The sequence below is a fragment of the Neodiprion lecontei genome, chromosome 7 (assembly GCF_021901455.1).
Source record: "Neodiprion lecontei isolate iyNeoLeco1 chromosome 7, iyNeoLeco1.1, whole genome shotgun sequence".
Taxonomy (NCBI): domain Eukaryota; kingdom Metazoa; phylum Arthropoda; class Insecta; order Hymenoptera; family Diprionidae; genus Neodiprion; species Neodiprion lecontei.
This window is the reverse complement of record NC_060266.1, coordinates 16,752,108-16,774,313: the sequence shown is the minus strand read 5'-3', so window position 1 is coordinate 16,774,313 and position 22,206 is coordinate 16,752,108. Positions and strand designations below refer to the sequence as shown.

The 22,206-nt window shown below is 35.5% G+C and overlaps 1 protein-coding gene across 10 annotated transcripts in view; it reads right to left on the bottom strand.

Annotated features, from left to right (window-relative positions):
* Positions 1 to 20,147, bottom strand: part of LOC107222894 (zinc finger protein OZF) — an 83,052-nt gene extending 62,905 nt beyond the window's left edge. For 2 of the 10 annotated variants that reach the window (XR_006905506.1, XM_046746207.1), the window contains exons 1-3: positions 19,389 to 20,147; positions 16,335 to 16,489; positions 9,023 to 9,121 (exon numbers count right to left, since the gene is read on the bottom strand). Coding sequence is in view for 2 of the 10 variants with exons in the window: in XM_046746207.1 (XP_046602163.1) it covers positions 9,023 to 9,024 (2 nt within the window). In the remaining 8 variants the exon portion in view is untranslated. Of the gene's footprint in view, positions 1 to 9,022; positions 9,122 to 16,334; positions 16,527 to 19,388 lie in introns of all 10 variants that reach the window. The other 8 variants (XM_046746212.1, XM_046746215.1, XM_015662428.2 and 5 more) reach the window with 6 other exon arrangements.
* Between the last annotated feature and the right edge of the window lie 2,059 nt (positions 20,148 to 22,206).

The following is a 22,206-nucleotide window of genomic DNA, read 5'->3' as shown; positions in this document are numbered from 1 at the left end:
ATTTTTTAAAAAATCTAAGCAACTCAAATAACTAGCGTTTTCAGGCCATAATTCAATATTTACTCTAAAAAAATCATGAGGTAAATTGAATTACTCAAAAAGAAAAAAGGATTTTTGCGTAACGAAATCGCTTATATCTTGTTTCAACAACATTTCCCAATCGTTTCTTTATACGAATATCTTATAGGCGTTTCTTTGCGATTTTTTTCTGGAAAGTTGCACTACCACATTTAGAAGTCTCAATATTTTCCTGTGTTATTCTTATGGGAAATCTTAAAATGCAATGCGCCGTCCGAAGTAATTTTTTTTTGAGCGCTCCTTCTAGAAATCTTTTTTTATTACTCCAAATTAACTTCTAATGTCGGATGCAACCGAAAAAAAACATCGATTTTTTCCCGCACACCCTAATGAGGGCCTTATGAAATTATGAGATTGGAGATGAGTGAAGACTGCTAACTTGTATCGGACCAGTAAGGCGAGTTTTCATCTGGCGAGAAATGGTAAAGGACATAGGAGAAGTTAATGTTCTACAGTTACCAACTGATTTTACAATGAAATTCTGTTCAATTGTCAATAAGCGTAGAAAGATAAAATTACCTGAATCCACTTAGATCCACCAAAACCGCCGAGTAAATTCGCCTAGAGTCGGCAGTCTTTTTATACGATCACTCAACCTCTAAGTAGAAAGTTCTTGAAAATGCAAAGATAATAATTGCTTTTGCAAAACGGAGTCGCTTGGACGTCCGAAAATAGCAAATTTTCAGATTTGGTCACTTCCAAAGTTCCATTCTTGTTGACTTTTGGAAAACTTAAGTAGTATGCATGACGATATTCAAGCAGCATCACTTTGTTCCTATCAAAATAATATTCTTGTGAGGATAAGATGTTTGTGTCGACTGCACAACAAATTTGATCGGAATAACTTGTTGAACATCTACCATATTTTATTTCATAGTGAAACAGATTAATTTTCCAGGATTGAGAATTAAATATCTGCTAAAAAAACAAAACTGGGAAAATTGAACAAACATATTTTACATGTATTTGGACATGTCATTTTTTGTCCACAACATGCATCAAGTTTCATCAAAGTGCCCAATAAAATTTCAATTGGAAATTAGTTGACTTTTCCAGATTTCACAGAATTAAATCATCATTTTTGCAGAATAGACTGTCAGGGCATTATGATGGAAGAAGTAAACTCAAACAAATTTGTATTAGAAGACTAACTTTTTATTTGGTTGAATCAATGTCATGAAATAAATAAAAGTTTGAACCTTAAAGACCAAATTTCGCAAATTTTTGATTTCTCATGAATTAACATAATTCTCACAAAACTATTAAATATATAAAGTTATGCTTTTACTATGGTAATTGTATGCTCCGTTCCATTTACGAAATAATTATACATATTACGATGTTTTTTTAAACGGTTCTATTGTGCGGCTTAGAAAGAACTGCAGTTATTTCCTCTTCAAATCTTAATGTTTTGTCTCAAACGGTTTTTTTTCTTGTAAATAGAGTTTATTCTGTGCTTTAATTCTTCAAGTTTCATTGTCGTTCACTTTATTTGTATTTTTTCATATTCGTAAATCTCTTTAGCAGTATTGGGTATTGATTTTTGCAATGGTTAGATGAAACGGATATGTCTGTTTCACGTGAATTTAATCATTTTCTTTCGCATTACTACATTCTCTAAGTGACCTCTATAAATTACAATATCATTACTGATCTACAGTAAGAAAAGAGATTTCCTTCTGAAATCTTCCTCCAAGGTTTTACTGTCATATCATATAATAATATACAACTCGTTTTAAGAAAAGAACATCATCTCTGGTGAAGTGGAATATGAATGTAACCACAAATGATCCGAACTATCATTTCTTATTTCATATCTTTAAATTGCTCATCATCATTACAACACAATTTACATGTATAATACAACATTCTGTAAGTCGTACCCGAAGTTTCAAGAGATGACTATTATTCTTACTGTGCAATCTACAGATCAATGTGATTAAATGTTGTATTAAGCGATTGTACCCCTGCTTTCGTAATTTTCGCGCCAAGTGCATTAGTAATATCTTCGCTGTGCCATGCTTTATTCCTCGCATATAAATCAATAAAACTTGCCTGCTATTGGTACTCAAACTGAAATATTTGGTGTATAAACCACAGCATATGTAATGTGAATCGTGTGTTATTCGTTCAAATCATAAAGACAATACCTCAAGTTTGAAATATTCTCATTTCGATTCAATTCGATTTTAAATGGTGCCATAGTGAATTGTGCGTATGAATTAGAATAATTTCAACATTAACCCTCTGAAAGCAAACGCGATAGTATATTAGCCAGGTGACGGAATATTTGCCAATATTCACATCTCGTTTTGCATTTAATTTTCCTGTCATCTAAAATTAGCATATCGAATTTGCACCTGTAATTTCTTTTAGACTCTGACGATTTCATTCAACTATTTACATGTTGAAAAACATGAATTTAAATGATGTTTATGAAAAAAACTATTTCTAGGTAATAAACTGCTCAGAGTTGCCCTCAGAGGGTTGAAAAGATTAAGTGTCAAGAACAACATTGCATTACCAACGAAATCAACTGTTCTCAAGAAAAAGTATTAAAGAGTCTTTGAAACTGTGTAAAAAAAAAAACTTGTATTTGTAAATTTACAAACCTGAATTCGTACTAGGAGTTTGTTAAATTTGCACACAAACTGCATAGTTGAAAGACAGCACGTCAATTCCAATGAAACTTAGCAAAAGCACGAGTTGAAATGTAACTTGAGTTTCCCCGATGATATAATCGAGTCGCCCGTCAGGCAGGTAAGTTACCGGTGGAATAGGCATTCTACCGATCACACCGCGAACTAATGTTTGACAATTATTGGTAAACGCATTTAACAATGCAGGAAAAAATCTCTGAACACAACTAAAAGGTCTGACTTTTTCTATACCTAGCAAAATCCGCCAACATTTACAAGTTTTTCAGATACTAAGGCAAATTTGCACCTTGTGTATGCAGAGTAGTGACTTTTAAAGAGATCATATTGAACAAAAAGTATATAAAATCTTGTAGCGAATTGTATAATATCATGTAGGTAAGGATTGTAGTTCATATAACCTCATAAAAATAAAAAAAAGCTTGAATATATACAGATTAACAATCATTTCGTATGCTACTTGTATTTTTTTTTCACTTTGTAATGACTGACCGACGTGATCAGGATCACATTATTTTTATTTGAAATGCATAGCCCTAGAGGGAGGAACAAATAATCATGATCAAATTAATCAGTGACTACAAAGGAAATAAAATTCACATCTCGTATGCAGGTCCTTATTACATTCTATTATTGCATTCTTGATATAATCAAGCAAATGAATATTGACAAAATAGCCACAGCATTGGAAAATAGAAGTGTGAGTCATTTTGTGTGAGGCAAAGCGAATCAGTCTAGTAAATGATTTTTTCATTATCCCGTATTATTTTTAGGAGGTTTCTTTATCATTCAAATAGTACAAAGAAATTTCCGATTTTATTGAAACCATTTGCAATAAAATGTTTGCGCACCTTTCGACATTAAATTCATATCTTTGTTGTTGTTAATAATATTCAGACGACTTTGATTTTTGGCAGATCAAATCTATTTTGGAAAAAAAAATTTTTGCTAATATTCTTCGGTAACACACTCGCTTAGTTAGAAAAAAAATGATTTATTGTAACGCATTAAGAAATATTTTTCATCACATGTGCATGAAAAGTGGAGTTTTGCGTTTCAGCTTAGCGGTACGAAAGTAGCCAATTTCATCTCAGTGTTGTAAAAATAGGTTTGCGCATGCGCAGACCAGAATTCCTTCACTTTCGTCCCTAGGGAGAATATATTAACCACTTGCGTCCTGCAAACTACCACGTAACGCCCCACTACTTTTCATCCACTCGATATAAAAAATATCATACAATATACCATTGCAACATGTTACATTTCCGTGACAGCTGGAGAAGCTCAAGAAAAATCCGCAGCAGCAAATTCTTGTATTTTCGTCAACGAAATTGTGAAAATATGAGCTGTGGGCCACGCAACTTTGGACGCCTCACTAATCGCTTCATTCTTTTGCCACGAATACAATATTCTTTCTCTTCATGAAGTAGAAGTTTATAGTGTTAATGTAACAATGCAATTTAGAGAAAAATCGTTAGTTCACAATTTTAGAATTGTCTGAAATTTAGTATGTCTAAATATATTCACATTTAGAAAATCAACTCCATCAGTCACTCTAAGGTTGTAAATGTATTTTTTTTTTTTATTGGAATTGTTGATGTTATCCCCGCAATTTCATATTTCTATACTGAGACATCAGTACTGATTCATGATTATCACCCTTACCAAAGCTACGCCCTTGTAGTAACGCAAGCTTACAGTCAATTCCTATGCTTTCTGTTGTAATTGGTAACTGTCCATTAAATTCCTGAATAGATATACAGAGTGAAGTCCTAACTTGAGCACGTTCCGTTGTCTGCTCAAATTCAATGCGCATGCGCTACAATCCGAGAGAGGCTGTTTGCCAGGGTTACCAACCGTCATAGACGACAGGTTGCAGCGATGTATGTGACCTCAAAAATTTTATACAGTTGCAAGTTGATGACAATTGCTACCGACAATTGTTAAAATTTTTAAGGTTACATACATGGCGGCAAATCGAAGCCGGAACATGCAGTCATGATTATTAGGCTATTGTATGGTAACAAAACTATGTATGACCCAGTCCATAGAGATTCAACGATGATTCTATGGCGACTAACTTCGATCACTTTGTAACTTTGGCATATCAATCTTCATGCCATTTCATGAGACACGTATTTTTGCGTTTTGGCGATAAACAAATTTTTATCACTGTTTCGTCGGTTTGAAATTTTCATGAAAATTGTATTTTTCTGAAAAAGAAAATAAAATCTCTCTTCTTCCAATTACCTCCATTTCGACCCTAATCATCCAATTGCAACGATTTTTCTTTCAAAACGTGCGGGATTTCAGAAGCCCTTAGTTCATTTCTAGTAAACTGTGATTCAGTGGAAATTCTGAGATAGAAGAGGAAAATTAAAAAAAAGTCAATTTCAGATGGAATGAATTTTCTCAAAAACACCATCTCCGATCATTGCTAAAATTGTATGTTCTTCAGCACCGAAAAAGCCATTTTTTTGCTATGTGGTAACATACCATCTTCCTGAAAATATTTTATTTCGAAAGAAGAATATTTTTACCTGTCAAAAAAAAAAAAGTTGTTTTTGAGATGGGTTCCAAAATTCATAGGGTGACAAGTTGTTCAAAAAATGTGAAAATTTTTGCGAAAGGTTTTCAGGGGTCGTACTAAGAGGGAAACTCTTTGATGAAATCGAAAAATATCATGGTCAAAGCATTTACTGATTGTAAATCCACGTGGCGTCATATATATAGTGGAGTAAGGCTCCGGAAAAGCATCTCTAGACACCAGGTTCGATTCCTGACCCTGTCGTTAATTTATCAAATTACCAAAAATTTTCGAATTTACATTTTCTAGCATTTTTCTTCTCGCTGAAATAGATATGACGTATTTTCATATCATTTCATAGACAGCCGTGGCGGTCTTACGTGGCTTTTAACAAGTATTGTAATACTCTTGTAAACATGTCACATGTATACAAAGATCTATAATTGTGCTTCTTGAGACGAATTTTATAATATATATATGGGGCATTCCATACGAAACCGACCAATCCTTGACCCAACCATTTTTGATTTTGTTGTAAAGTTTCTACTTGTTTGTACTTATTGAAAGCAGTCTTTCGGATTGTGTTTAGATTTTTGTCTTAACTTTTGTCCAAACACAATAAATTTTTCAAAATTGGCTCACAGCATTGTTACGTCCGGCGAATCGCCACACATCTGCCTCATCTCGTCGCTCTCCCACGATCCTTACAGTGCCTTATCATCTCATTCCTGTTCTCCTAGTTCCATTCTGGCTCACGCCACTCGCTTTTTGCCGACTCAGCTAATTCTATTTCCCACCATTTTGCGCACCTTACGTCTACTCCTATTTATCTCAGTTGCATTCCTATTCCAAAGTTCGACACGATCGATTCTATTTCAACACTCAAAAACTTCACGTATAACTTTTCTTACTGATATTGTGAACTACACACTCCGTTTAAACTATTCCACAAACTCTTCAAACAAATATATGGTTGACATCTTCAACATCCCAACTTCTGGTTGTGCCCGCACGTAAAAGCTAAGTCGAACCAGTTTATTCCTCACCGCTCGGGAATAAATGACGTCCACGGACGTAACAGCTTTTTCGAAAACAGATATTCAAATAAAATACCAGGTATTTTTTTTCGTGTTGAATTGTAGTTCGTTAAAGAAAATAGGAAAAAAAAATCGAAATTCATTTTCATGTGTTTTTTCAGTTTTAAAATAAAATATTTTATTTTCAAATCTTCGACCACTTTGATTTTTTTAAAAAAATTCACCACTTTTGAAGAAAATGCCAGCATGGTAGGCAGAGTGAACGATGTATACTGTACCCATAGACTTATTGAGATAGATTGCGCGCTCTATGCACCAAACTGAAGCCGTGACAAGAAAGAGAGAATAATGGCTACAGACGGTCTCTCTCACTCTATTCGATGACTTGGTGGGAGAAACACATAAGCCTTATACCACGGTGGAATTAATAAGGTGTACAGGTCTCGTGACGCGTTTTTTAGTTCACTGCACAGTACTATTGCGCCGGCCATTTTACTTGTATACATAGATGTATACGAGACATGAGCCATTGGTAGAAACAACGTGAATACGTGTAAAAGTGTCAATAATACAACGGATTTGTAAAACTACACATCTAAAATATTAAAATTTTTCAAAAATACAATATAAATAGGGTAATAAGTGCATAGTTTAAAACTTCGTGTGTCGAGTGATTCTAATCTCCAAAGTGAGTACATATACCTTATAAAACTTGATATTCATAAAGGGAATTTATACGCTTTGTCTCTGACTCTGACACGATCCTCACATGATATTTATATTTCTGTAACAGAATCAAGGTACATAATTTATTTTCCTGTTAATCAAATACAGTTTACGTCATTGACGACAGTTAACGATTTGGAATTCCCGCTTGTAATGGCTGGCGTAATGGTACAACTTTCCTATTGGCTATTCACAAGGTCTGCGCTGTACTACACCTTATTAATTCCAGCATGGCCTTATACCCATAGACTTATAAAGATAGACTGACCGCTCCTATAAGAGGCACTGACAATTACATATGAAGGACAGAGATATACCGGGAGTACTGCTCTCTCTTTTCAATCGGCGTCATGGTGGGAGACAACGGAGCAGTGGAAGTGGAACAGCTATAGATATAGGCGCATAATTTCGCCTCGTTCTCCTCTACCGCCTCGATCCCCGCCACAAATATCGTCAGAGAGAGAAAGGAGTACTCCCGGCATATTTCTGTCCTTTAAATGTTTGCTTCAAGCCGCTCATAAGAGCGCTCAGTCTATCTTTATATGTCTATGCTTATACCCTTATACAAGTATACACCTCCCCGCTTGCCTTATCGCAGTCGCCGCTTGGCAGCTGTTTCCCACTCTTTTGATCATGCGACAGAGAGAGGACCACTATGAGACCAGCTGTCCTTCATTCTCGGCTTTAGCAGCTTCGTAAGACCGTGCAGACCACGGTCTTACATACATGTCGGGAAACTCCTAAGCTGGGAGCCACGATTATTCGCGTCGCTTAGTGAGGGCAAATTTCTATTCTAGCGGCAGCACCAGTTGTCGCTGTGGTTTAGTTACCAGCAGCCCCCTGACACTCACCACTGCTCGTATACTAAAAAATTGTACGCGTTTGTCCCCGTTTTTTAGTTCCTCTACGTGGCGCTAGTAGACTTCTGACACGCTCGCTGCCCTCGCTGACCGCGCGCAAGCTTGTCAGACAACTACTAGCGCCACTAGAGGTGAAGATTGGTGGCAGAATCGAGGGACATTTTGCGAACCACTTTTAGCAGCGTGTGTCAGGGGGCTGATTACCAGGATAACAATACCTCAATAAATACGATGAGTGAGCGTGAGTGAGCGAATACCCATATATGTATATGCGAATACCACGGTCTTGTCTGGACCCCCCCCGGCCCCGCCTCCGCTGTTGATAAGATCGCAACGAACCTAGTGGCGACTAGTGAACACAAAAATGGTTTCAATAAGCGACCTACCCCCTCCAATGGAGTTTCCAGACCTGTATGTAAGACCGTGGTGCAGACTATCTCTATAGGAGATAACCAAAGTAGAAGTATCTCTATAAAAATCTATGAATGGGCCTGGCGATTTCTAATAGGTGTGAGGTATAGTGTTACGATCACTTGTCAACCAGTTGATTTTAGAGAATTTGTTTTTGTCAGTGAAGGTTTACTTCAAAATTAAGTGGGTGTCCTGGTAAATTTCGACGGTGACATATATATCTCCAAATATCGAAATCCACGTATTTCAAATGCAAAAAAGGGCTCAACAGCCTCATTCTATATGCAAATCTGAGCAAAAAAGCTCAATACATTTTCCTTAGATACAGAAATAAAGAACTTATGTACTATTGCGATTTCGTAGAATCCATGTCATTTCTTTATTTCTGCGTGAAATAAAAATTCATTGGAGCGTTTTCCTTCAGAATTGCGTATAGAATGAGGTCTGTAAGCCCTTTTTTGCGTCAGAAGTGCGTAGACTTCAATATTTGGAGAAATATACATCAATGTCGAATTCGATCAAGGTACTCCTTTAAGCAAGTAGAATCGCGCGTGCTAAGAGCTGGTCCTTTAAAGAACTCTCAGTAAAAGATACATAAATATGGCTCACATTTCTACCAAACACCAAGACTTGTCTTTGGTGTGGGAATACGGTAACATACTCAAACAATGTTCAGTCAGCGATAATTTCGATCTCAATAACAGTGAATAGAACATCTATACGTACATACCGGTGTCGTGTGTATAGATTTAGCCACTCCACTACTAAAAGTCGGCTGTTATTGGTTCCACAGTTGAGCTGCTGGTGTCCTTAAGCTTTCTTGCACTGGAATTAAAACCATCAGTAAGATTTAATTTTGTTTGGCAGATACATGTGCAGTGTTAGAATGAGACAATGTGTGGTGCAGTTATCGACAAACCAATGACGAATTGATATGTGTTTTCTTAAAGTGTCTTCGACACAACTATCTTGGCTACATTATTTCATTGACTGAGAGTACTGTCAACAGTTTTCTGACTTGTACGGTAATCTTTGCCTACGTTTTCAGTTCTCTCATATAATAATGAATTGGGGCCATATTCATATGTCGAACATTCGAAACCTGGATCTGAAATTACTATTGTAGAATAAGTAAACACAGATGTTTGTTCTCAACTTAATTATTATGTGAGATGCACACATTTCAGATTTATTGAATAAATACCTATATTAATATAGTTGCATCTGGAACGTTAACATAATAAGAACCTCTTTTAATACAATATTAGAAAAAATCTTTTTACAGGATATACACGTTAGCCATAATATAAAATTTCATGAGCTAATTGACGCTCTGCGTTCTATTCATAGAAACCTACCTCAAGTTTCAAACTTTCATTTAAACGAAAATATAAATAAATTCAACCATGAAAGTTTGATCTACAGACAAATTGATTTGCTAATTTATGAATTTGCATTAATTTTATAGAACACTATTACATAAAGGCGTTGTGAAAATCAAGTAACATAGTATAGGCCCGCTTCTTTTTTTATGAACATTTTGAACGTCAGGCACATTTACAGAACACCGTTTTGGAGATACCCAATTAGTGACAATTTAATAAATCTTTTTCTTAAATTTCAAATACAAAACAACACTAGACATTTTTTCATTTTTTCAATTGAGTCGTTTCTATAATACCAGTTTATGATCATCGGGTTAGGGCGACTAACCCAACCAAAGAATTGTTCGATACAGAGAAAGTATAGGTGTGTCCAGACTTATGAACAAGACCATGGTGTAAATCATTAAATTCGCAAATGTTTGAGATTATAGTAGATTAGGAGTTCTAATTAGCCCTATTATGGGTTCTAGTGCTTCAAGCAAGAGAGAGACTGTGTTCCTTTCCCGACTACCAACAACATTGACTGCATTTCTAAATAGCTAATAAACTGATTTCAAATTCCAAATTTTAATTGTGATTTATGATTACACAAAACACAGTGACAAAATATCATTTGAATTCGTATTTGTCTTTCTAAATTACCAATTAAAATTATAATTGGTATTTACATTTTTTATCACTAGTTACATGTAATTATATGCATATATATGTGTAAATGCACATGTGTTTAGTACCGATTTTCTCTCTATTAACGACATACAATTTTAATCAGGATTGAAATCGTTTCCAATTACAAATGGCAATTGAGTTTGGTATGAATATTTTTTTCAATTATAAAATACAGTTGTAATTAAGTATGAAATGTTTTATAATTACAACTCACAGTTGTATATTATGATACCGAAAGCATCTCGTGAAATAACCATTCTCAGTTGGCTCCTCAACTTAAGTTTAATGGGTTCACTCCACGAGATCCTCTCAGCAGGGTAACTAGAGCGTCACAAATATTTGCACAGGATTGACTATAGTCACTCATCTTTAATTGCGATCGGTTGTTGATTGGTTTTTTCCATTCAATGAAGAAATTAGATTTTGAAAATGAGTAAATTAACCTTTAAACATACACATAAATCTTAGTCTGTAAAAATTATTTACGTTAAATGGCTTTTGGAAACAAACATTCCATGCCTGAGTTTCCATGAATATCAACAAGCCCACTTGGGTTGCCTGAATATAACTATCCCGAAGAATTTGCTTAGTTATGAGTGGACTGAATTGCAGAATAGTTCAAGGGTAGAAAATTACAGTATAGAATCACAGTGATCTGTGAAAAATGTTGCAAGGTAATGATAATCATAAAGAAATACTGATAAACTATTTCAGTTGAAATAAAAATTCAATTAAGCGAACTCGTCATTTATGGTAAGTTCAGGGGAAGTTTTAATAAATAACAGCAGGTTTGACTAAGTAAGTTGAGGGGTACAATACGCTTAATAACATGCAGGAGTGATAAATAAACAACGTCACATACGAAATTGATAGATACGAAGTGTTTCACAAGCGAAGAAAATGTGACTCGATTTGCAAAATTTAGAAATTGTAGTGACTGCTTGGATTGAAATAACAATTCATGATGTGCAGAACAGGTCTCTAGACCAGAACCACCAACAGGCAGAATTGAATAAGACAATGATTAAAATGATCATAAGACTCATTTCTCGTTGACAACTACTTTGGTGGAATATACAAAAAAAAATGCAAAGCTACTTTATCGGAACCCTTGTAAATATGCTACAGTCCGTACCAGTTTTAATATTATTTTTTGGTTATAAAATTCTTTGACTTCCAGCAAGACTTAAATGATTCTGATACACATTATTACCATTCCGTTACTCTAAGTGATGCATTGTACCGTGAGGATTTCTAACGGCGGAACAATCCGTGCATCTGAAGCAGGTAACGTCATGTTCAGACTAAGCATCATATCCCACTGCTTCATTGTCACGATGAATCCCTGAATCTAATGACGGTCCTACTCTTAATTGCCTCATTGTTGCCTTAGTCGATCGTCCGAATGCAATTTTTCATCAATTCCCACATTTCTTAATATTCAGGTTATTTTGACAACGTTCAAGTTCAATGTTTGGGATGACTGTGCTGAGATGCAGTGCACAACCTGAACATGAGCTGTAACTCCGGTTACCCTGCCTCAGATGCACGGTCGTTTCACTGTTAGAAAAACTCACGGTATATATAATAGGGGCAAATGATGCTCAATTTAGTTCTGTCAAGTGCAGTGAATTATATTTTACAATTTTTTTTTGTTCCTAAGTAATGAAATATCTTAACATCTTAGTAAATGATAGAGCTTATGATTGTGCCTGTACATTGGTTAAGAAAAGTTCAGAAATATTACAACAATATTCAACTCTTTGCAACGAGTTTTAACTTGATTTGAGGTTATGGTACGGTACTGCAACTGAATAGATAATTTTTATATTTTATTGCATAAGCACAATCTTAAGTCATATCATTTGCCAAGTTTCACAGAGATTTCATTACTCAGAAAAAGTAAGGATTGTAAAATACGATTTGCTCTATTTGACAGAGGCCCGACATCTTTGCAAAGTCTGTACTGTTGGATAACAAATCGTAGGCTTAGAGGTTGTACTGTTTGGAAATGTTAATTGCAAAGTTAAATATAATGAGTTGATACAGGTAATTTCATGGAATTCAATTCAGTAGTAATTATTACAAGGATAAAACACAAAGCTAATAAGTGAATAAAAAATATGTCTGTGGCAATCACGTACATATAGATGTGAAACTTCTGAAGTTTATATGAGTAATTAACTGTGATTTCAACTACTCAAAAAATGGCTCTTGGAATAGCTTGTATTCAAACTATGAGACTGAGAATAATAATAATAATTATTATTTATTGATCACAATTATATTTGCAATGCAAGGCAGAAAGAGTAGAGTACAGCAGGGTTGGCAGTAGCAGTAGAAACACCTGCATTCGCACGATGGACAAGGGATACTGCCGAAAACCTTGTCTAGGTGAAGCCAGACCAGTGTCCAAACCACAGACCAGCAACCCGGTACCTGAACGGCGTGACCCGTCTTACATTTTGGCAAGTTGCCATTGAGAACCTAATCGACAGACCGGCGATTTGAATCGAAGTCCTTCTGCTCCGCAACCTCAAACCCACTACGATCGGTGAGTGAATGAGAATGAGAAAGTGAAGGAGACTAAGACAAAGAAGAATAGGGAGAATTAGCAATTTCCGGTTTTTATTTGAAATATTAAAAATGTAATTTATAATAAGATTTTGTGTTCGGACACAAAGAATTGGAGCCCAAAGATCCGTACGACGGAAAAACCAATGATAGGTGTTGTTTGGGGACTTTACGACATTGCAGTTCATAAAAGAGCGTTTCACAACATTCTATAGGTACGTATACATGATTTATTGATATACTTGCATTCATAATCGTTTGGCAAAGTGGCATGCACATATGCATGCAACACGAATGTCGTTTTCAAGATGTTAATTTTTATACTGGTCATAATATATATGTATAAATTGGAGGTGAAATGTTTCGTTAAAAAAAATTAGTGGACAACCACGGGAATCGAACCTGGGACCAGTGAAAGTCTATCCGTGGACATATATCCATTGGATTACCAAACATCCCTGCCATCATCACATTAATTTTTCTCATCAACTCCGTTCAACTCTGTTAGTGTGCAGGTGGTATTTTGTACACACCTTCCGCAGGTCTCGATTTTGATTTCCATTAATTTTTCTCATCTAACAATTTCTTCTTCAATTTTCACATTTATTCTGTAGTTACCCCTGCCAGAAAAAAATTTACTTCAAACGTGTAATAGTTTTTTTCGTTTTGTCAATCACAGATCACAAGTTTGCGAATAAACACGTGCTGATAATATTAAGTATTAGACAATGAAAAATACATGTTATTACTTGAGTGGTGCAATATAATTTCAAACAATGTGCGCCAAGTCTATTCTTTAACAAAAACAAATTTTAGCTCCACACGAGAATTCTTAAGGGCTCACATACCTCTGCACATGCTGAAAACCGAGTAAATTTGAAAACTTATTATAAAAGTTATATGGTGGGAAAAAAAAATTAAATTGTTGATTTTACATTTTTTATTAACTTTTCAACTATACATGATAAAAATTAAATCTTTTGTTTAATATTAACATTATTTCTTACAGGTATAAATAGACTACTGACGAAAACCATGGCGCCTTCATTTTTTTTTCAAATAAATAAATTACAGTATTAGAAACTTTAATAAAAAAAAATAATAATAATTAGTGTTTAATAAATTAAAAATAATTGTCCTACCTAAAAATTAAAAAAATGTCTCGTCAGAGTATAGAGAAACTAATTATCAAGAATAAAAAAAAAAAGTTAAAAAATATTTAAAATTGACTGAGTTATCGTGCTGACAATGTCTAAAAACATAGTTTCAAGAAAATCGCGTTTAAAATTTCTGGTAGGTAAAACGTGAACTTACGGCTAGTCTCCCATTCCAGCTTCGTACTGTACACCTTCTTTCGGTTGTATCTTCGTGTTTATTATGGTTTTCTACAATCTCTCGTCAACTTTAGCTTCTTTAGTAGATTGAATTGATTGTATGCTGGTGTATGTCGATGGTTAGCACCTTTGTTTTCACAAAACTTATGCGCTTCAACCACAATGCTGATTCCAAGTAATTGTAGGATTTGTAAATAACTGAGAGCTCCATCATTAAATGTAGATACTGCAACGCCGGTTGCAATTTCTACAATTTTACGACTTCCTGTCGTACACTTACGAGCAAGTTTCCAAATTTGAGCATTGAGACTCTCGTTATTGCTTTGAGTAAATCCACCCAAGCACTTTTCTAATAAATCATCGCTACGCAATGCCTCATAGATGGGTTTAAATGCCGTTTGTACGATCTCAAGTAATGCGGGCTTATGGGCAAAAGTTCACCCCTCTGCCTTCATTTTCTACCAATCACACCAGCTCTCTTCTTCTTTTGACGAACACCACGATGATCTCTTGGTCCTTTGCAATCGGTGGAACGACGTTTGAACATTTTTTAAATTTTCAAAGAAACACACGAACTGTACTCTTCGAAAGACGACTTTCAAGTAATATTAGAATCTTAAACTTCGCAGATGGTCTTACAAACGACCTTGTTTTCTAAGAAATTCAAATTTCGCGAATAAAAGAAATACGAACCGCAGCTGTCGAGGGGCACGGTAGTTAACCAGATAGCCGTCCCAACCCGATGTCTGGTCACATTTATTGCTATAACTTTGTAACGGAGTGGAATTATCTTGCAAATTTATTTTTGAAAATTTCTTAAAAGTATTAAGGTAATTCTGGAGGTACACGTACTAGATAAAATTTTCTGCCGCAGCGTACATTAAAACCCAATTCTCGTATGATGCTGTCCGTTAGAAAAGTTTGACAGAGCTTGTACGCTCTGCATATCTTACACAATCTCAACTCATCCACGGATAAGTCCCCTACATGTACAGAGCGCTGCGCTGTAATCGTGGCAACAGCCTAATTCTCCTGTTTTTGTACTATTCGCAGCTTCAAACGTCAACGTCAGTGTTTTGCGTAAATGTCAACTCGAGTGAGGTTTAAGGGTCGGTTTACGAAAAAAAAAGTGCGTGACAAAGAGCATACATTTCATTTATTGGTGGTATTTATTTTATAAGTATGAGAGAGATGGAAAATTATCCACAATAATATTCACGATATATATAAATAATATATATACATATTTATATTATGAATATTATCATGAATGAATTAACTAATTTCAATTTGTTAAAAGAATAAATTTATTAAAACTCCTTTCCGTAATTATTAAAACTGAAGAAAAAAACACGATTCAAATTCCCCGAATTTACCGCGCACCCATTACTTTGCCGCAGCGTACACTGTTGTCATTTCGTCAGAGCTAACTGCAGCTGACTGTGTCTCCGCACTTTCCGTTCCTTGTCGAGTAAAATTGATATCTTTCGCAAGTCAATATCTACAAAAATAAGTAGTCAAACATTACCACTTTTTAAAATAATAATCCCACAATAGTACTGCATACAATAGTGGTTTTATTTAAAAATCCTAAGATCCGTTTAGCGTCTATAATGAAAACCGTGAACAAAGTCCTATACGTCCATGTGCTAGGTATAGGCATTGCGTACAAATAGACCAATTTTTAATTACAATTATCTCACAAACTAATTAGTGGATGGAATTAAAAATATAGGAATGGGTTCCTGGAGGTAATGTCGATACCATACTAAAATTTCAGGCGGTTCCTAAGATTAAAAAAAAACTCCAGAACTACCTTAAGAAAAAAATCTATAAAAATATTCAATTGTTTAAAAATTTCAGGGGTATGTAAGCGCTTAAATTCGCCTTCAATAACAAAGTTCTTCAACTTTTCACTATTTTCCAAATCTTACAGTAAACCTGCTTGAGTATTCTTCAAGTATTAACAAACCTGCTCAAGTTTTGTTTAATCATCGACAAAATTCGTCATTCTAATCATAAATTCATCATTCAGACTATAAAATATAAAAATTTTCCATCAACAAGTGTACTCACTTCTCTAGAAAATGATCGTGGATCACAAATGGAAGTCCATCAATTGTCTTCTTTTTGTTGTTGAGTTACCCTGGTGTGGGGACTCTAATGCAGGCAACGGAATTTTCTTGATTCGAGACGTTCCTCATATGGCTCACAAGTCTCCGACACAGGATCTAAAGTGAACAGCTTCGTGTGGTGTGGTAATCTCTACTAAATTATGTATTACAAGGAAACATGAGTAGGGTATTACTATTGATATATATCAATGCCATAGAATAGTGTATAATGGATTTATATATATATATATATATATATATATATATAATTCTTATTGCACAGCTTTCAGTCACACTAAGTTCTGAAATGATTGAAATAGACATTTTCAAAAGTTTTTCAGAGATGTTAAAAGTTGAATAGTTTTAGAAAGATATTAAGTTTTGCAGCCAAACAAATATTCAAGTCATGCCAAGTACTTTCATGAAAATTTTAAACAATATCTGAGTAGCTACATTATTTCCGGTTGTGAAAATAATTTTTATACATTTATAATACAATTTATGATTATGATATATATATATATATGACAAATTTCTGAAAATGTCTATTTCAATCACTACGGAACTTAGTCTGCCTTAAGGGATCGTCTCAGTGTGACACTCCGAAAAATCACTGATTTTCGTGAATTTTTTTTTTAATGTTCACATAAACTAATCGGTCCGGTTTTTTTTCATGAATAAATACGTTTATGAAGAATACAAAATGATTTTTTTAAAGTTTATTTATTGAGTGCATCATTGTTGTATAAATTGTTGTAATTTCACGTGAAAAAAAAAGGTGCTGCACGGTTTCCACGATGACGGCCGCAATTTTGATCTGAAAAAAAAATTTCAAAAAGATTATTGATCTGTAGGAAAGTCGCTATCGCGCTATGGAGGGTTTTTTTTTTTTTCAAATTTGACAAAATGGCAGCGGTTTAAACAAAAAGTGTCGAATGTGGCCCTTTTTTTCGACAGTTTTTCGTAAAAAAAATAGGAAGTTTTCAAAAAAAAAAAAAAAGCTTCCATAGCGCGATAAAGAATGACGTTTAAAATGTTCTCCCGAAATTGGAACTAGATATCTTTAAAACTCTTCCTTTGAGAGTGAAAACCGTTTTGAAAAACACCATTCTGAGAAAAACGCGTTTAGAGATTGAAGTTGGAAAAGTTTATATAAATCGTTTACTTACGATCAATCAGCGATGCCAGGTCTTGATTTTTTTCTTGGGGGTTTCTCTCGTACGTCTATCCGTGGTGGATGTCAAAACGAACTGAAATGCTTGGACAGTTTATTCTGCAAGGTTATAGAACCTAAGCACCTTAGTACTCGCGCAGGTAGAAAACCCGTTCCCTTTCTACAAGAAACGCTGTAGCGACCGTAATAATTTGAATTTCGATTTAAAAATTTGAGAGAATGTTTAGAACAGTGTATACTATACGATAATGCAAAAAAAAAAAAAAACAATTTTTTGAAAATTTCACACTGAGACGATCCCTTAAAGCTACGCAATAAGAATTCAAATATCAAAGTAATTCTTCTTTCACATTTAGTCATTCTGCATGAGTAAATTATGAGAACTTTGGGTAAAATCAAACATAAGTATAATATTAACAGTGAGCCTTTACAACATAACTCCTCAAATGTGGAACTCGTTGAGCAGTGTTTGTTTTACTAATGAAAGGCCATGGCTTACAATTAAATGGGATTCAGACTCTGCTGCAAAATGTGCTTGCAACTATGAAGAATCACTATGTTTTGGTTCAATAAATTCCAGTGATCTCCATAATCAGATTAAAGGATGGCAGTAAAATGAATTCAATTTGAGACTGGTCTCTCGAAACGAAACAAAATTTCATTTTATGTATAGAATAATTGAATTATTTGTAAATGAATTTATACAAAAATTTCACGTTATGATATTCAAAGTTTAATACCTGTTATTGAATGATAAATATCAATACTTAACATAGAATGATAATGGATACATTATTAAAACAAGTTTTACGAATAGATCATTTCTGGCTTCTTTGCAGTCTGAAAATAAGAGGGTCCAAAAAGGATTTGTTACGGAACATGATCCGATTTCTGAATGCCGAAGTTGTATACCATGAGTTTTCGTGGATGCGTACCAGGGGACCCCTAATTACAAGCCATTCAAGATACGAGTCCACTCTGTGCAGCTCCGAGTTTCACATCAGCCACGCGCTAACGAATGGACTGCCGAGTTGCTCAGAGTAGACCTCATGGTGCACGTCCACGAAAATGCCAGGTATATACAATGTGAGTAATTGACAGTGGAATAATCCAACACGCATGTGCTAAAATTTTAGAGCAAAAGCAGTTTTGTCAAGTTGACCAACCGTCATAAGTTCAGATGACAGGTCGCCACGGTATATGTGTTGATAACAATGTTTATACTTTCAACTAGACGTAGGAACAAAAAAAAAAATTTGCGATGCGCGTATGTATTCCATAGATAACGATGCTGAATTGAACTGTAAAAGTTATGGTCTTGTGAAGTGGATGAGTTTAAAAAAAAAAATTTTTTTCCAATTCCGTGATATGTTGGAAGTATGAGCATTGTTCTCAAGCATCAAATTGATCTTATTAGTCCATCTTATTCAATGAATAAAATAATAATAATTTCAAAACATCGAAAACTTCAATGTATTTTACATTTAAAATTTCAATCGCTCATGTGTTAATATTACCTTATATTAAAAACTTTTATATTGATACAAGATTTTTGTCGGTAAAATGAACAATTTTTTGGGGTAATCGAAAAAATTCTAAAATGACCAAAATAATGGACACTCTAATCTACAAATATATATATAACTGAGTGTGTGTGTGTATGTATATATATTACATATATATACATATATGGTAGTGTAGTCATCGTAGTTGAATAAGAAAAAGTCGGATAGGATATTTGATGAGAAAACTCACTCAAATACCGAAGGAATTGAAAAGTAAAAGAAGTTTTCAACCCGAACAGAAATAATGTAAAATGCAAAATTTCTAATAAATACTCACTTGTATAGTTTATGCATCTACTCCGTTATTCTCGATGATTTTTTGAGTCTGTATCCATAATCTGCATTCCGGTAGACTCGTTATCACATTAAAAATAAAAAATTAGCAAATATACACCTGCTGGGCCGTTAACAAAAGGCTACACAGGCCAACGGCCAACGAGCATCAAGGTGGGCAGCATCCCAAATTCCCAGGCATGGGTTGACCATGAAGTCGATTAAAAAATCTCCTCAAACACTTATCTTTGCCAGTGGATTATTTTCCGGCCGACAGTTCGGAACGTTACATGCGAAAAATACAGTACCGGTGATCGTTTGTAACCCCTCGGCTAGGGCGCTGGAGCCAGGCACTTGTCAGAGAATGTTTGAGTCCGGTAGACGTCTCTGATACCAAGCGAGCATTGGCCTTGCGTTTCACAGCATTATGACTGCATATTATTTGGAATTAAACTATCTCGCACGCAGACTTTCAACTACAAACCCTAACCCTTATTATCTCTTCAAAAATTGCAGGTTTTATTGATTTATCGCGCGGATTCGTTGACGCGTACTAAACGGAACCACGGAAGAGCGTCAACAAACTCTCTGGCGGCCATTACGTTCGACAAGGATAACAATGGGCGGCCGGGCACGCGATTCTCGACCCCTTCACTCAGCCGCAGTGCCGCCAGGTGTTACTTTAAAATGTCCCTAGTTATGCATTGAGATCTCCCTACAATGTCTCTACACTCATGATTATGAACACGATGTGAGAAGAACAGTGAAAAAGCAGCCTGTGCTTGCCACTGAAATATAGTAATACTGGAACGCACACCGTGTACAAAAGCACGTCACCAGTCTATCCCCACTGTCACGCACATCTCCACGCAAAGGTTGAACAGAGATAAAAATACGCTTCCCATTAGTGAAAGAGAGTTAGAGTTCCCCCTACTCCATCTCTTTCGGTGCCAATCAAAAACGAGTATCCGAGAAAGGCAGAATCCTACCAATTTTCTAACTTTCTTGACGACGCTCTCTCGGGCAACGCTGCCTTACGGCGAGCGTTTCAGTATTAACATATTTCAGTAATGCTTTGCCCATACAACGCATTGTGATTTTTAGTTGAAGTCACGATCGCAATGCATATAGCTCTCGTAACTCTACTCAATTTTTGTAAGTAGGAAGAGCCCGTTAAGCTGGATTTTCACGCGCAGCAAACAGCTGAATGTAGCGTGCTCTGGTTGGTCAATTCACCAAAATCACCATTTTGTGACGTCTGATACTTGGCGATCTTGGTGAATTGACCAATTGGAGCACGCCGCATCTAACTATTTGCTGCACATGAAAATCCCATGTAAGGGTCCTATACTATGGGTGGGTATGTATGTACACTACACTGCGAAGATAATGACTTGTTGGATTGACACGTCAATTCTAAGGTTAGATTCGACAGGGATAACGATTTGTTGACGTGTCAATCCAACACGGTATTCTAAGGTTAGATTCGACTGCCATGGATTATGTTGTGTTTATTGAGATTGAGTTTGTTTCGCGCTTGGCCGACTATGGCGTTATAGGTTTCTCTGGGTTTCAAACATAACTGACTAGTGTCCAAAATTAGCCTTCTCAGATTCATTGTCCCCAAGTGTACGACCGTGGTTCGGACCATAGACTTATAAAGATAGACTGAGCGCTCCTATAAGAAGCACTGACAATTATATATAAAGGACAGAGATATACCGGGAGTACTGCTCTCTCTTTTCCATCGGCGTCATGGTGGGAGACAACGGAGCAGTGGGATTGGAACAGCTTTAGATACAGGCGCATAATTTCGTCTCATTCTCCTCTACCGCCTCGATCCCCGCCGCAAATATTCTCAGAGAGAGAATGGAGTACTGCCGGCATATTTCTGTCCTTTAAATGTTTGCTTCAAGCGGCTCATAAGAGCGCTCAGTCTATCTTTATGAGTCTATGAGTTCCGACATTAGCTCTCAGTGCTGGAAACAATATTCTACTCTCTTCCGCTGCCGGGTTAGAGAGTAGCTCGGCCTCTGTCCTAGGGAGTTTTCAGCGCTGCCAGCTAATTTCGAAACGCACCCTAAAGTATCCGTGTCACCCACGGTCTTACACACAGGTCTGGCAACGAAGGTAGTGGAGGTGGTTCATTTCACTGCCGATTATTTATCTCACTTTGTGGCCGCCAGGCCGGCATTGTGATTGAGGAATGGATAATCAACGCGTGCGTAATGCAGCGCCAACCTAATAATAAATTATTATTACTACAAGTAATGAATTGTTATGAATGAAAGTAGTTGATATAAATATTAGTATGATATAATTATTATGAATGATATATGTATGGAGACTAGAGGCAAAGAGTTTCATCTCTGTTTCCTATTTTCAGCCATCATTATTGAAATTTATGGTTTACTTATCAAGTTATGGAATACTTAACTCGCTTGCGTTTGAATTAATTCAAGCGGTGACCTATCCGAATAAACCACCAAGCTTGATTAAACCCCAAGCGGGGCTATAACTTAGATATTAGAAAAAAATGTAAACAAATTATCTACATCAATCTCGTTCATTTCAAGGAAAAAAAAAAAAATAAATTTCATGTGTATGTACGAATAATAAATATACGAAGGTAATAAATGAAATAAACGTATATTGTTTAAAGAAACGGTGTTGTTTTTGTTGGTTAACTAATTTCGATAATTTTTTACACCGCGGTACCGCACATGGTTTAGCCATCTTTTTTTTCAAAACGCAACAGCGTTTCACACGTATGCAAGACCGTGAGTATGACGCACGCGCTGATTTTAGGTTATATGCTTCAT